This window comes from Drosophila albomicans, chromosome 2R (genome assembly GCF_009650485.2).
Source record: "Drosophila albomicans strain 15112-1751.03 chromosome 2R, ASM965048v2, whole genome shotgun sequence".
In the NCBI taxonomy this organism is placed as follows: Eukaryota; Metazoa; Arthropoda; class Insecta; order Diptera; family Drosophilidae; genus Drosophila; species Drosophila albomicans.
This window is the reverse complement of record NC_047631.2, coordinates 30,250,360-30,265,636: the sequence shown is the minus strand read 5'-3', so window position 1 is coordinate 30,265,636 and position 15,277 is coordinate 30,250,360. Positions and strand designations below refer to the sequence as shown.

Here is a 15,277-nt window from a genome sequence, read left to right as displayed (position 1 = left end):
AAGAAAAATGTTGTGTGCCTGCATTCTTGTATTTATTTATTTTTTTAATAAGCAAACCATTAGTTTCATGGCAAAGTTATCTACTACTACTCGTTTTAAACTGGAACTATTATCCCATAAATATAGTATAATTGTACTTGAAGAATATTTAACGAACAAATATTTCCGTTATTTTTTTTAATGTAAATTTAGAAGCGCCAATGTATTTGGTGTTTTTGATGCCGCCAATATCGATGTTTGCAAAATTCGATGCCAAAAACACCATACACCAAATTAATCGAATGCGTTCCCCGTTTATCGAAAACAGTGCTGTGAAGTGTGGATATGTCGATATGCATAAGCCAGTATGACCTTGCTACAATTGTGACTACCTTCTTAGTATATTTCGCATGGGATTTTGAAATTGAAATCTACGGTCACGTTGCTGCATGAGAAGAATTAACAGGCGCGTTAAGTAGTTTTTGTTGACCGGCAAACGAGCATGACGTGCTAGCGGATCGACGGTGGCGCTTTGTCTGGTGTATTGTTGTTTTACGTTGTACGTTCGTCTATGTGCGCACCTTTTTGAATGAGCGGCAAACACGCGTAACGGCCATAAAAATAGCGGTGGCTGAGCAAAAGAGAAACAGAAGAGCAATAAAATCGTAATTATTACCAAATCGTGTGCGGCGTGTAAAATGCTGCCGCATAAACCAGTTCAAAAGAGTGCATAAATAAAAGCCGGTGGTTCGTTTGTTCATTCGTTCGTTCGGTTTACATTCAATTAAGCAGCCCAACTAGTTTTCTGTGCGTGTGTGTGTATGTGTGAGTGCTTAAACGGCTAAAAGCAAAGGAATTTATGTTGGCGCAGCATCGTCACTAAAACAGACAACAATAGGCGACGACGAAGGATTCAAAACTGCAGAAGTTGTTTGACCAGTTTTCGTTGTTGCTTTTGTTGTTGTAGTTGATCACCTTTGCTTCAATGTGGAGCTGGAGCTGGAGCAGGTAGCAAGGCAGAGCAGAGCGTTGAGATGCCCTTCGTACAGCGCGTGGTGCAGCCCGTGAATGTGGCACAAGCCACAGCCGCCAGCTTGGGGCAAGCGGCAACGCGCTTCCAATGCTCGCCGGGCAAATGCACGAATAACAATTGCATCAATAAGCAAACCAACAACGATGTTGTTGCCAATAATGATGAGACGGATGCCAGTATGACCAGAGCTTTGGTACACAATGTGACCAATTGCGATGCGGATGATGAACCGCGTCCGCCGGCTGCGCTGCCCATGAAGAAACTTAAGCAACATGTCGAGTTTTTGCCCTCCACCTCATCCGCCGCCTCTGTCTCCGCATCGACGTCGCCAACACGCACCTCACAATCGCTGCCCAATTCACGGCATGCGAGTCAACAGCGTGCTGGTAAATTGAATGGGCACAGCAGCCTTAGTGCACCGCATTCCCCAACAGCATCTGGAGCAACAACTCGCGTTATTTCGGGCTACGAATTCGATTCGATTAGCAACATTACGCTAAGCAATGCTTTGAGGCAACTGGCCAGTTTGGTGCTCATCGCCAGCGACATTTTCGATGATCTGCAGCGTGATCTGCAGTCGGTGGGCGAGCGGGCGGGGCGAGTGCAGCGCAAGATTTTGGCGGTGGAGCGACGCGTTTGTGCCTACGATCCGAAAATGGTCACAGTTCGTAAGTATATACCAAAAAATCTACTAACTAAAATATAACTACATAGAATAGTAGTAGTAGTACAGGTGCATAGGTATGTGTGTACCAACACATTAAACAAATATTTGGTGTGGTTATTCATTTTATTTTATTAGTAAAACTATCAAAGGCAATCACACAAATTTAATTCTTATAGTGAATTCATTCTTTATTAAATTCTTTACAACACAACTATAATGAACATAAATGTAAATGTATGCGTGACTGGGTAATTCAATTGCCATTCATAGCAGGCACACAAAGTCAAGTGCGTTTATCATAAGTTTGTCTTAACTATTGTCATCTCGTTTTAACTCAGTCCTGCACTGCTTTGTATGCGGCAAAAGCTTTTGTCTGCCTCGCTGCTTGCGGGTGTCGTGACAGCTTATCTCTGTCTCCTCTTCTTTGCTTTTGCTTTTTCAATTTACCCAGCGCGCAATATTAACACCTTGTTTACTCTCTGGCCGCCCATCTTCAGCTTCTGTTCACACAATTAGCTGCTATAGATAAGCAGGCAAAGTCGTTTTTATACCATTGTTTTTCTCGACCTATTGTGAAAGAAAAAACGGTAGCTCATTTTTGTATTTCAAAAGTTATTATCGTATGTTGCTTGTTCCACATTTTGCAAAATTCGCCTTGGCACAGCAATTTCAGTTCACTTGAAATTTTCGCCTCTTACAAAAACAAAACACAGCCGTCGACAGTCTGGCGACGCTGACTGCAGCTTTTCGTTGTTGTTATTGCTCTTTGTGTGAGTGCAAGGTGTAGAGTTGCCAGAGTGATCGAATGCATTCGATTTGCAAAACAAAAACACACACTCGAACTCTCGATCTCGCTCTAGCACTCGTAAAATTTTGACAGCTGACAGCTGCTGTATGGGAACACTTTGGGAAGTAGAAGCAGCTGCTTCTCTGCACGCGCTAATTGCTCAGGTATGAAGAGACCAGAACTACAATGCATAATTACAAGCGGCAATTTTGCAATTGTCGGCCTCGGCAATACACACACACACATGTGAGCTTTGCAGACTGCATGCTTGCTTGCTTGCACTCACCTGTGCCTTTACCCCCTCGTGTTTGGCATTTGAGTTTTGCTCATTAATGTGCCCATATTAGAAATGCCATTACAGCGCGACATCCATCGCCGTGTTGCCATTTGTGGGCAAAATGTTAACGAAGCCACAGTTGGTAGCAAACAGCAGCAGCAGCACCACCAGAAGGGGGCTGTGCAGCGATGCGTGGACAGGCAGACTGAGCAGGGGTGATTCTTAGCTAGAGCGAGAGAGAAGGATAGAGAGGGCCTGTTACCGTTGGCTGCGTTTCTCTTGTTGTTGTTGCTGCTGCTGTTGCCTATTGCTATCAATCGGCCATATTTGCTCGCCAACATGTAACCAGGAGCTGCTTGGCTATGTACGTGACTGGACTGCAGAGAGCTACCGTTGTTGTTTGAGTTGTTACTTGCTGTGCACTTTGAACATGACCGCCAAGCAGCCACTTTGGCCAAAGGATGGTTGCTCATTACTTGGAAATTTGGCACAGTTCATGTGCGTGGAAAAACGCACACATGTGCGATGCGTGGGCCGTTTTGTCGTATATTCCCATCCCAAAAAAACAAAAATAACATGTGTGTCATTGGCATTGCCAGGAAGTGCAATTACTTGATGTGCACTTGGCACTTAATGGCTCATGCAGTGCAATTGCCTCTAACATTCCTGCACTAACAGCAGCTGTTATTTGCATAGGCATGTTAACAGTGCGCTAACATAAGCCGTTCTTTAAGAATGCTGTTAACAGCAAGCTGGCTGTTAAGTCAAAGAACTCCTATTAGTTGATGCTGTTAAGCATAGCTGTTAGTTAACATGCAGCTGTTAGTTGACATTGTTAAAGCCATTAAAGAGTATTTAAGCGTCGTCACGTTAATACAAGCTTTTTGGGTCTTTGTGCTTGTCTTTTTTTTTTTATCTGCCTTGTGTGTTCCCAAAAAGTAATTGCAGCCACAGTGGGAATAAATTACGCGCAGTCTGACCAAAGATATGGCCCGCATCTGAGCAGCGCATAAAACCTGTTCCCACCTGCAGCATGTTCTGTCTGCTGCTGCTACATGTGTGTGTGTGGATGTCTGTGTGTGTTGCCACAAAACTAAACAAACGAGCCAACGAAAATAAACCTTAAGCGCTCGCAAACGCAACAACAAGGAACATTTTCAACCAACAACAAATGAGATACACACCCAAAAAAAAAAGAAAAAAGTAAAAAGAAGAATGCACGAATGAGATACAGATACAAGATACAGATACAGTGCGTTATGGTCTGCTGTTTGGCTCTTTAAGTTTTTTTTTCTGTTATTCTCTGTGTTTTAAACATTCGACGCATTATTGTATTTCAAGTGCGCTGATGAGCATTTGATTGTTGTAACCAAGGGGCGGAAGAGGAACGAAGGGAAGGCGGGGGGAGGGGCAGTCGGCACTTTACTTTCCTCAGTTGCATGAAGGAAATTCTTTGGCGTTTTTTGTTTATTTTTCCCAACAAACATATCATTCTCACATGAAGCGCAAAACCGAAATGTAAACCAAGCGAGTCGCGGCCACAAACACACAGATACACAGATACAGATACATTATAGAGATAGTTAGATAGAGATAAATACTTGCATAGATATAGATGCGCGCTGTCAACAAGTGAAGAGACGGGGGAGGGGGGCGAGAACGCGTTCTCTTCCAGGTTGCATAAGCTGCAACACAGACGAGGCAAGGCTTGTTGCACTATGCTGTATTTACTCTGCTGTGTGGCAGATAAGATTCTTCGAGTTTGCGTCTTGGCTGCGTTTTGTTTGCTTAACATGGGCAGGCAGCAAGTGTAGCTGAAAAGTCGACGGTAGTTAAGGCCACAAGTTCAACGGCTAAGAAACTTGTTGCGTGCCACAAAACAGCAGCAGCAGCAAGGAGAACTGGCAATCTGCGGATTGATTGCCGATCGTCGTCGTTGTCGTTGTTGTTGTTGTTGTCGTTGCGGTTTTGCTGCTGCATTTTTGCACGTTTGCCTTTTTTGCCTGAGTAAATCGTAAAGTTCTTGTTGCAGTTGCCGTCTTATTTGCTGTGGCAGCTGCTGCATTTCTATGCAACAACTCCCGAGTCCAACTCTAACCACAACCACAACAACAACGCACCTTTTCAGTCATTGAACTTTAAGCTATGCGCCCATCAGAGACTTCAGACTTCATTCAGAACGTCGATCGCTTTGCTTTGGGTTCGATTTTGAGTGTGTGTGTTTTTTTTTTTAAGTGCGGCGCTTTTTCAGCTTTTCAAAATTGATGTGGGGCTTCGATTGGAGTCGTCTTAAATGGAGATGTGGGCTTGTGTCTATTGTCTTCTCTCTTTTAAGGGTCTCATAAATAGTTCTGGCTGCGTTTGCCTTAAACTGTGATTAATCGTTTCCTGCGTGGCAGTTGCAGTTGCAAGCTCAACAAAATACCCTATAAACACCTTGTCTAAAATGAACTAAGCCATAAACTGTCCACGACAACGGAGACGACTTTCTAATCTATAAGAGCGCGTCTGTGTGAGTGTTGTTTGTATCTGTGTGTTGTGTCTAGAGCTATTTACATGAGAATGCTGCGCTCGAGGCAAGCAACGTCTGCTTGCCACCTTTCTCAACTCGCCTCGTCTCGTGTAAAGCATATCAGTTGAAATTTAATGGCATTTAAATTTAATTTATCAAATCCAAAACGTGTTTTTCTAAGCAAATGCCCATTACAAAACTGAGCTTCCAGTCAGTGTGGGGTATGCACGACTACGAGAAGGAAAGGATATCAACTAAATAGAGAGCAGCGTGGGCGTTTTTTGTAGAACAAAAGGCGAAAACTGTGCAACGAGAGAGAATCCCACAGAGAAAGCGCAATTTTGTGTGCGTTGGTATTTTCCAGTTTTGTGTGGAGAGCAGCCAACAACAACAAAATGCGATTTCAGTTTATAGATTCGTTCCAGAAACCTGTACAGCATCCCACAGGTAAACTGCGGCACTAATCAAGCCCAGACGGCGACGACTGCGATGTTGCCACAGCACGCACAGCGCGGCATGAGAAGAGATGACGATGAAGTTGCATGAAGAGGCATGAAAACAGAGGGAAGGGAAGAGGGAGCGAGAGAAGCGGAGGCTGTGCCACAAGACGTGGCATTACTTGCATTACTTTGCCATTGGAATTTCTCATAGCCATTTGGTGGCATGCTGCTTGCTGCTTGTGGCATCAACTTTAACTTGTTTCTTGGAATTTAGCTGTGCAGCAGCAACATCAGCAGCAGCGTTTGCCTCGTTTTCAAGTGCTTTTTGGAAAAGCTGCAACTCGGATTCTCAGACCTTGAATTCAATTACAAGCACACACACACACTTGCAACACACAAGTCTCTTAAACATTACGTGAATGTTGCGTCTGCTGTGCTGTAAAGGAAGCTAAAGAAAAACACTTTGTGTGTGCTGCGTCGTCTGTTTATGACATTCGTCTGTCTGTCTGTCTGTCTTTCTGACTGTCTTTCCTGTTGTCCTCCTGCTGATGTCTGTCCTTCATCCTTCCTGCTGCACTGTCTGCTGTAGATTTCCGGACGAGTGATTGCAACAGCAAAAGCAACAGCAATTTATGTTTCATTTTTCACTCTCATTCATCAAGCCAAAACACGCAACTAAACTCAGACTCGAAGGGGAAAGAAGAGAATCCCGCTGCTTAGTCCAGGTAACGCAAAACCGCAAAAGGTTTTTGTGTGTGCCCCAAAAAACACGGCAATGTTGCAACAACCCTTTTTCCTTTCATTTCATTGTGGCAAATGCAAACGCGAAACGCATTCATAATAAATGCTTCGAGTGAAGCGAGAGATAGAGATAGAGAAAGAGAAAGAGAGATCGCTCGGGACGCGACAGTGCGAAAATTGTTTTGTTTGTGGCACAAAAACAAGTTTGTTGACGTGCCGCGCGTTGCAAGGGTCGTTCGAGTTGCCTCTAGCGAGCAGCTGATGCGTCGTTGATCTTATCACACACACACACACGCAAACTGTCATGCAATATGCAAATTAATCAGACTTTTTGGGTGTGTGTTGTGTATTTTTATATTTCTCTTCTAGGGTGTTGCAACTGCCGCCAAAAGGGGCATTGATTTGACAAAGCGCACAACGGAGGCAGCTGCTCAGTCATTAGATCAGATTAGATCAGCATTTGCTGTGATTTTAATTGCACAACAAAAGTAGCTCAAGATTGCAGATAGAGCATAATTTCATTAAATCAAAAAGTATCCAAAGAATTTCAAAGAATTCATTTAATGAATTTCAATTAGATGATCTTCATATCTATGGCAAATCACAAAAAGTATTGCAAGAGTGCAGTTCGCTTTTATTTAATGAAAAGTATCTACAAAATGTTTTCTTCATAATTCCGTAAATTTCAAATCGATTATCTTTATATTTATGGAATTAAGTTCTCTTCAAAAAAAGTATCCCAAGATTGCATTTATTCTTTAAATTTCATTTGTTTCCCATGCTTTTCGATTGCTTCAATTTTTATTATAAAATATTTCTTATTTTTTAGTTTGATATATTTCCAATAGAATATTTGGTTCTGCTCTAGAAGATTCGTCTTCAATTAACACTTTATATAATTAATATAAAATAACGCGCAATTTGGTTGACAATACTTTGTTAATCAAATATATTTGAAGCTTGATTTTAGCTGTTCACTTTCTTTACGAATACTAGAATAAATAATAATAATTCTATTAAACTATTTTGTTTTGCTGCCTCTTCATATTATATTAATTATATTACGAATCTTACAATATCATTTTCAATAGTTTTGTTAATCAAATCTGTTACTTTCAATGGGAAGTTCCGAAAAGCGTTATCAACGCAAAACTTGAAAGATTTCCGATAGCGTAATTAAAATGTCCCCAAAGAATCTGTTTAAGTTTGCAACTGTTTGCTCTATATATACATATTACTTAATGTTCAGCTAACATATCGCATTGTTTTCTTTGCATTCTTATCAATATCTTATCGTTGCCACCTGTTTTGCTATCAGATACAATGTCGACGATGACGACGTTTTTCAAGGTGTTTTGCGGGGTTGGGAAACACTTTAGTGATATCATTGAACTACATAGGAGTCTATTTAGTATACAAATAGTAGCGAAACTAGTAAAATGGATTAGATCACATGCAAATAGTTATTTAAAGAGTGTGCCCGTAATTTTTTTTAGCAAACTAGAAGTCATCCATTATAATGTGCTTATCTCTTTTTAAATTACTTTGATGCCAGAGTGTCATATTTTATGCTAGCAACTTTCGTAATTTATCAAGATAATTGTGAAATGCTAATGAGGGAATATGATAATCGCATGCTTTGTTTTTCTGCAAATGTTTCATCGTGTAAACTTTAGTAATTAATCATTATTATGCTGTTATCTATTTAAACTTTGATTATGACAATTTTATGCCAGCGAATTGCGTAATTCGGAATAATGGTGGAATTAGGTGAATATGATGATAACATATTTCGTTTTTCCGCAAATACTTCATCGTGTAAACATTAAAATAACTTTTCATTTTTTTAATTAAAGAATTTTGATGCCAGATAGTTATATCTTATGATATCTTATGATGTAGTGGAATTCATCTTATTGTGAGCGCATACTTCATTTTTCCGCATGTGCTTCATCGTGTAAACATTTCAACTATTTGGCATTTTATGTATTTAAGGTACTTTGATGTCAGATTATAATCAAAAATGTTCGCAAATTGCGTAATTTATCAAGATAATTATAAAATGCTAATTAGGGAATTATGTCAATTTTTTCTTTGCAAATGCTTCATCGTGTAAACATTACAACTATTTAGCATTTTTTGTATTTAAGCTACTTTGAAGTCAGATTATAATCAAGATGTTCGCAAATTGCGTAATTTATCAAGATATTTGTAAAACGCTAATTATGAAAATATGTGATATTTTCTTTGCAAATGCTTCATCGTGTAAACATTGGCATTTTTTTATAATTAAAGTATCTTGATGCCAGATTGCTATAAAATAGCTTCATTTATCACAAGATGATCGCATGTTTCATTTTTCTGCAAATGCTTCATCGTGTAAACATTGCCAACTATTTTGAGGAGCAGCAGCTGGCATTTTGGCTTGTGCTACCGTTGCTGGAATTGTTTAACGTCTTCCTTTCGCTTTGTTGCCTTCTCTATCTATCATTCTTCTCTCCCTCTTTACTACACAAACAGTTGCTGGCATCGCGTGCACAAATTCGACACATTTAGCATTATTTGTTGCCGTCTTTTCTTTTGTTATTAATTAAATGCAACTAAGTGTTGCCAGCAACAGTTGCAATTCATCTGATTGCCACATGGAAAACTCGTTACATTCTTGTTGTTTTTTTTTCCAGCCGTTCGCCGGCTGATTTTGCTTTTCTTTGTGTTTTGTTTTAGGAGGCAAAAGACAAAGTGCAACAGCGGGAGGTGCAAAGAGGCAGCTGCCACTTGACTGACATCATTTCCGATATTTATCTCGATGCATGTTAACACAACTCGCTGTCTCGATTGAGAAGAGGGCAAAAGGTACAAAATCAAACAAAAATCCTTCTTGGCAACATTTTCACTTTTTCAACATTTAGGTTAAGTTCAGAAGTTTGTCAACTGTGAAAGAGTTTTCGGGCCATAGTTGCTGCACAGCTTTCACTTGATTTGCATACGTTAAGGGAATTTCAGAAAATCATTTTTCCATTCGAGCGAGAATCATGTGCGAGCGGCGCTTGCGCAAGTCGCTGAAAAGCCTCTTAGACTCAGTTTTTTGTAATGGCCAATTAAGCAGTCTCAGAGTCATTCCCTCATACATTCAGTCAGTCACTCATTCCAGCAGTCATTCAATCACTCAGTCAGTCATTCAGTCAGTGCATCACAGTCAGTGGGCAAATTAAACAGGAAACTCATGAAAATTGTAGTCGAAGAGTCGACAGCAGAGTGCGTGGGATTTGGCTCCACTTTCCAAACAACTGCCAAGTCATGCGCCACACAGTTCAACTTCCCCCTCTTCCCCTTCCCCTTCCCTTTCCCTCTTAGTGGGGGAGGAGGCTACGCAGTTGGCTTAAAAGCGAGCTCCAAAAAAATGAAGCAAACAAAACTGCAGGTGAGACCCGACTCCAAAGCTTTTGTCTGCGACTGTTCGAGTGTATATGTGTGTGTGTGTGTGTGTGTGAGTGGGTGTTGTGTGTGTGCTGTGGTGTGGGCGTGGTTGCTCAGCCATGTCGCATACAACACATATGTGTGGCATAGAGATATATGTATATTCGACATGCGGCATGTGGCATTTACGCTAAATGCACACACACTGAAAACTATATAATTAGTTTGTCTGCGCCACAAAAATCCTGCTGACTGCTGCCTGGCTTTGTCTTCAACGCAGCAGCTGTGCTCTGTGCGGCAAAAAGGGACGCACTTAAGGGGCATTGTGGCATGTGTGTAATTAAGGGTAGCTGCCTCCCGTTTTTAGCGCACTTTAAGCAGGTTTTGAGGCACACTTAATGCGCTTAAGTCGGACGTAACAGATACACAGATACAGATACATCTATAGCTACACACAGCTTAAGATACATTTGCTAGCTGTAGAGTTCGGAGTTGCAAGTTGCAAGCGACATTCCAAGGCTTAGCGCACATAAAAATTGCCAACTGATTGAAATCGGAGCCAATGTTTGGCCTCAATGCGGCCACCAAAGATGCCGACTCGCAGATATTGTATCTCACAGATACACACACAGAGACTGAAAGCTTGTCGGAGTCGAAGTCGAAGTCGTGAGCAGAAGAGGTTGCAGCACGAAATGCAATTACAATGCTCTGACATTAGGGCAAATCGAAATGGGAAGGCCAAAGAAACACAGTAAAAGATACTTGTGATGGCCCAAAGATACTTTTTGGCTCTGTTGCCGGATTTGTAATGACGTTTCTCAGGGAGGCAGCTTAAGAACTCGTTGCTTGCAAAGTTTGCTGCTGCTGCTGCCAAGCGGAAGAGACGTAAATTATGTTATATACTATATAGTTGGTTTGTGTCTGGGAAGCGGATATAACGACAACTGACGTTTGCCGCTCGCTCTGTAACTAAAGTATCTCAACAATATCTCTGACAACCTTTTGTGTGCTGCTTGTTGATGTAGATGTGGATGCGGATGATGATGCATGCTTGCTTCCATCCATTAAAATCCATCATTTGGGTCAACTTTTGGCTCTGGCCTATTGTTTGGAAAAGCCTCCGCTTCACTCAATGAGCCATAAACTGACGCGTTTGTTGCGGATGTGAATGCGGAAGCAGAAGCAGAAGCCGAAGCAGAACATGCAACAAACAACGATTCAATTCAACAATTGTTTGACTATTTGCCCATTGATTTTGCACTGGGTCAGTCAGTCAGTCAGCCAGGCAACAACAGCAACAGCTGTCCCTATATGCTCGATTGATTACGGGTTTTGGGCTCAGTTCTTTGCTCTCTTCTGAAGGGTTGCAAAGCGATTTGACAGGCACTCAAAATGTCATCAAATGGCTTGCTGATTGCGCTTTGCTCTCGCTTAAAGTGTAATCAAAATTACGGTCATATAATTAAGTGCACCCCTAAAACGTTGCTGCTATACGAGTATCTTTGAGATACTTTTGTGTGCTTGTGCAACATGCAGTGAGAGCAACTATGAGCGAAGTAATGACTTTAGTTGTATACAATCAAGTGTAGCTTCAAGGCAGAAAGTAGATTTATGCTACATTTGATTGAGCAGTAATGAAAGCAAAAAATGTGCTATTAACGAGTTTGAAATGCCTATAAAATGTTAGCAAAATGTCTATGTTATAGCAGTTGTGTGCAGAAGATACATAAAGATATCTTTAAGATACACATTTTTAAAAGTTTTGTACACATAACTAAGAAAAAAATCTAGTCGTTAGTTCACATTGAAAATATTCTGTTATGGGTGCAAAAAGTATCTTAAAGATACATCTACTTCATCCATTCTTTGTATCTATAACTATGAAGTGAAACATGAACTTCAAATTATCTTAATGAAAGACACATCTGTGTTCCCTGTGTAAAAAGTATCTTAAAGTTGCATCCACTTCATTTTCTATACACATCTTAAGGGAAACTAAAACCTGGAAATCTTCTGTCACACTCTGCCAAATTAATTACTTTCAAGAAATAATATACTGATACATTCTGCAAAAAGTATCTTTAAGTCACATTTTATAGCTGTCATAGTTTTCTATAGAATCCAGGCATTGAAGTATCTTTGGGCTACATCTGCATTATCTATCTATAACTATAAAGATAATCTCGTAGTTTTAGTTTGAACGCATCTTGTTACATGCTGCCAAAAGTATCTTTTAGCTACATTTCATATACCAAATTAGTCGCGCTCTTTTCGGCTTAATCCTCAATCAAAAACTACCCTTTACATTTTATTATTTTATTTTTAAAGGGTATAAACTCAATCAGCCTCGCTTTTGCTCCCTCAGCTGTATGCATAATGTTTTCAAGTGCCTATTCAGTGATGTTTTTTTTATTGTGATTTCTGTTTGGAACATTGAAAACTGTTTAGAGAGGTTTTTTTGTTGTATTCATTTCTTTGTATACACTATTTTTTTCCATATTTATGCGTACGCATTTCCGGTGCGTTGTGGCGCTTAAAACTGTCACAAGCGGAAGTGCAACCTGGCATTTGAATGCCGCTTTCGAATGAAACGCACAATGGCCAAGTTAACGAGCAGTTTAGCCCACATTTGGAACTGTAAAGAAGGCATGGCAACACGTGCGCGGCATTAATGTGATGAAGTAAGGGGAAAGAAGGCGTCGCTGCTTGTAATAATTTTGCGATAAATGGAAGCTAAAGATCAGCGCGAGGTTCCAATTTTAATGAGCTGTGACCCACTTTTCGTACACTCCCAACACGCAAGTACAATATTATGAATATGAGATGAGTACTCATATTTACAATCGCATTCACATTCGCATTGTTTTGCAATTGCCGAACTCTCGAGGCGAGGAGAGTTCAATAAACTGCGACAGAGAACAAACAAAACACACACAAAATATTTCCCAAAGGGGCACAGCTGTTGCCTCGCTTCAGCGGCAATCTCAGTGTCTCTCCTCCCTCCCCCTCTTCCCCGCTCCCCGCTTATTTGTCTGCATTCGCAGCATGCACAACAAATAAATTCCAAAGCGCTCAAAACATGTCAAGTCCAATGAAAGAGACTCTTCGAAGGCAACGCCCCCGCAGCAGCAAAAAAAAAAAAAATACATTTGAAAGTGTAAATGAATTTGTTCTTAATTATCATGCTGCGTCGCCGCCTTGCCTCTGCCTCCCTCTCTCTCTCTCCCTCTCTTAGCTTGTTGCAATTTGAAGTCCCAAGATTTTCGGTGTCATTGATTTACAGTCTTCAACATGCGAATGGGGCAAATGGGTTGCCAGCCTTCCGCTTTGCTTTTGTGTAGCATGTTTGTGCTTTTTATGTGGCGGCAAAACTGTCTTTCATATATGTTATATGTTATACCCAACAGCCAGAGGGCATGACCAGCCTCCAAAAGTCCAACAACATAAACATAAATCATAAAAATGCATATTTCGGAAACATTTACCGAGCTTTGAGGCTACAAATTTAAACAATAAAAACCATTAAAAATATTAACTAAATGTTTATTATTTCTACGAGGTATTTTCTAGTCGTTACCTGGCTTTGTTCCCTCTTTGCTTATAACTGTTTGTTGGCATAGAAAAATGAGAAAAACGAGCAACAAAAAAGTGTTGGAAATTTGGTTTCTTTTCGTGGTGGGAAAATGGTTTTCTTTCTTTCTTTGAAGATTGCAGGCGAGGCTGGGCGCATTTATTCAAGATAAATTGATGGATTTGCTAATGAAGCAAATTACCAACTAATTTTAGTCGCTTTCCTAGGGTATTTTTCATACTTAACTCGGAACACAGCCAAATTGGTTTTTAGAAAAGAATAAACATTATTCAATACTAACGTTCTTCTTTTCTATATTATAGTTCTTTGTTTAATTTATTGTTAGTTTTATCTCGTTTGCTCGTTTTTATTGCCTTCTTCTATTCTCTTTCACTGATTTATGTGCTTGAAAATTGATTTGGCATTAGAGAGCGAAGATGGTCATGCGAGAAAGCCATTAAAATACTATTTCAAGTGGTCAGCATCCGTTGGCTGTCGAAGTCTTTCCTTATCGATAGACTTGACTCACACCCTCAACTAACTAGATCCCGATATGACAAGTGCTACAAATGTTTTATGGACATCTGTTGCTTAATTTATGTTTCAATTCCGAAAATTAATAACCAGGCAAGCAACCCTCGAAGCACTTTTTGATAGGCACATAAAAATGTCATAATATCTAATGAAAATGCATTGCGACGAATAATTAATTGTCAGTGTTGTTAGTGTTGTTAGTGTTGGGGAACCTTCAATAGGAGACATTGCATATGTAGAATGTACATTTACCCTGTAGTAATAAAATGCTTAAATTGGGTATCTACAAGCCATAAAAATGTGTGTAATACAAGGCGCAAGATAAGCGACAGTTTTGTGAGGTAAGATATAAAACAAAGGTAGTAAAAATATAGAACGGAAAATGTACAGCAGAAAATAGTTTATGTATATAAATGATGATTGATATTAAAGTCACGTTTCAAGAATTTTTTTTTAGATTTAACCATTTTTGCAGTTAACTTCTTTAAAGATTGAAAAGTTCTTAACTATCAAATATAAAACAGAAAATGTACAGAAGAAAATAGTTTTACATAAAATCGATGATTGATTATTAAAGTTAGTTAGTTCAGGAAATTTTTTTAGAATGTAATTATTCTTAGGAGAATTTTTATTAATATTGAAAATAGTTTATATATATCGGAAAACAACAAATATTTCATATTGAAGAAAATTGAAGATTTAAGATTGAAAGCTTGTTTCAAAATCTTTTTGATATTGATATCTTCTTTCACGAATTTGTTTAAGATTAAAAAGTTTTTAACTTCTTGTTTCAAAACCTGATGAAAGTAATATCTTGTTTCATGAACTTTTTTAAGATTAAAAGGTTTTGTATTTCATGAATTTCATGAATGTTTTTAAGATTGAAAAGTTTTGAACCTCTTTTCTCTCTCTGTGTAGATAACTTTATTTTATACTATTTTTGCCTTGGAAAATTTATGATTTTATGTTGCTTAATAAATATAAATTAATCTGCACAAATACCGATAGTGCTGTGTTTTATTTTGTGCCCTAGAAAAGTATCTATAACTCGCTGCAAAGTATCTGTAGGTCGATCAGTCTATTCGCTGTTTATTCACACTTGCTTTTTTTTTTTTTTTGTTGACTGCCAAAGAACTGAAATTAATTTGCCTGGCTTTTCTTGGGTTGTGGGGCCAATAGCCCAAAAAGCATGCTGGTTGAGAGCGCTGCATAACTCATGATCGTTCTTTTCATTAATCAGCGTCTTGCAAGCGCTTCAATAAATCAAAATTAGTTTGCTTATTGAAAGAACCGCATCGTAAAATACCATAAAAAATTGC

At 39.5% G+C, this 15,277-nt stretch overlaps 1 protein-coding gene across 2 annotated transcripts in view; it reads left to right on the top strand.

Annotated features, from left to right (window-relative positions):
- The first annotated feature begins 449 nt into the window (after positions 1 to 449).
- The window catches only part of LOC117576427 (uncharacterized), a 46,948-nt gene continuing 32,120 nt past the window's right edge, over positions 450 to 15,277 (top strand). For both annotated transcript variants that reach the window (XM_034261171.2, XM_034261173.2), the window contains exon 1: positions 450 to 1,680. In XM_034261171.2, coding sequence (XP_034117062.1) covers positions 1,014 to 1,680 — 667 coding nt within the window. In that variant the 5' untranslated portion in view covers positions 450 to 1,013. The remainder of the gene's footprint in view (positions 1,681 to 15,277) is intronic.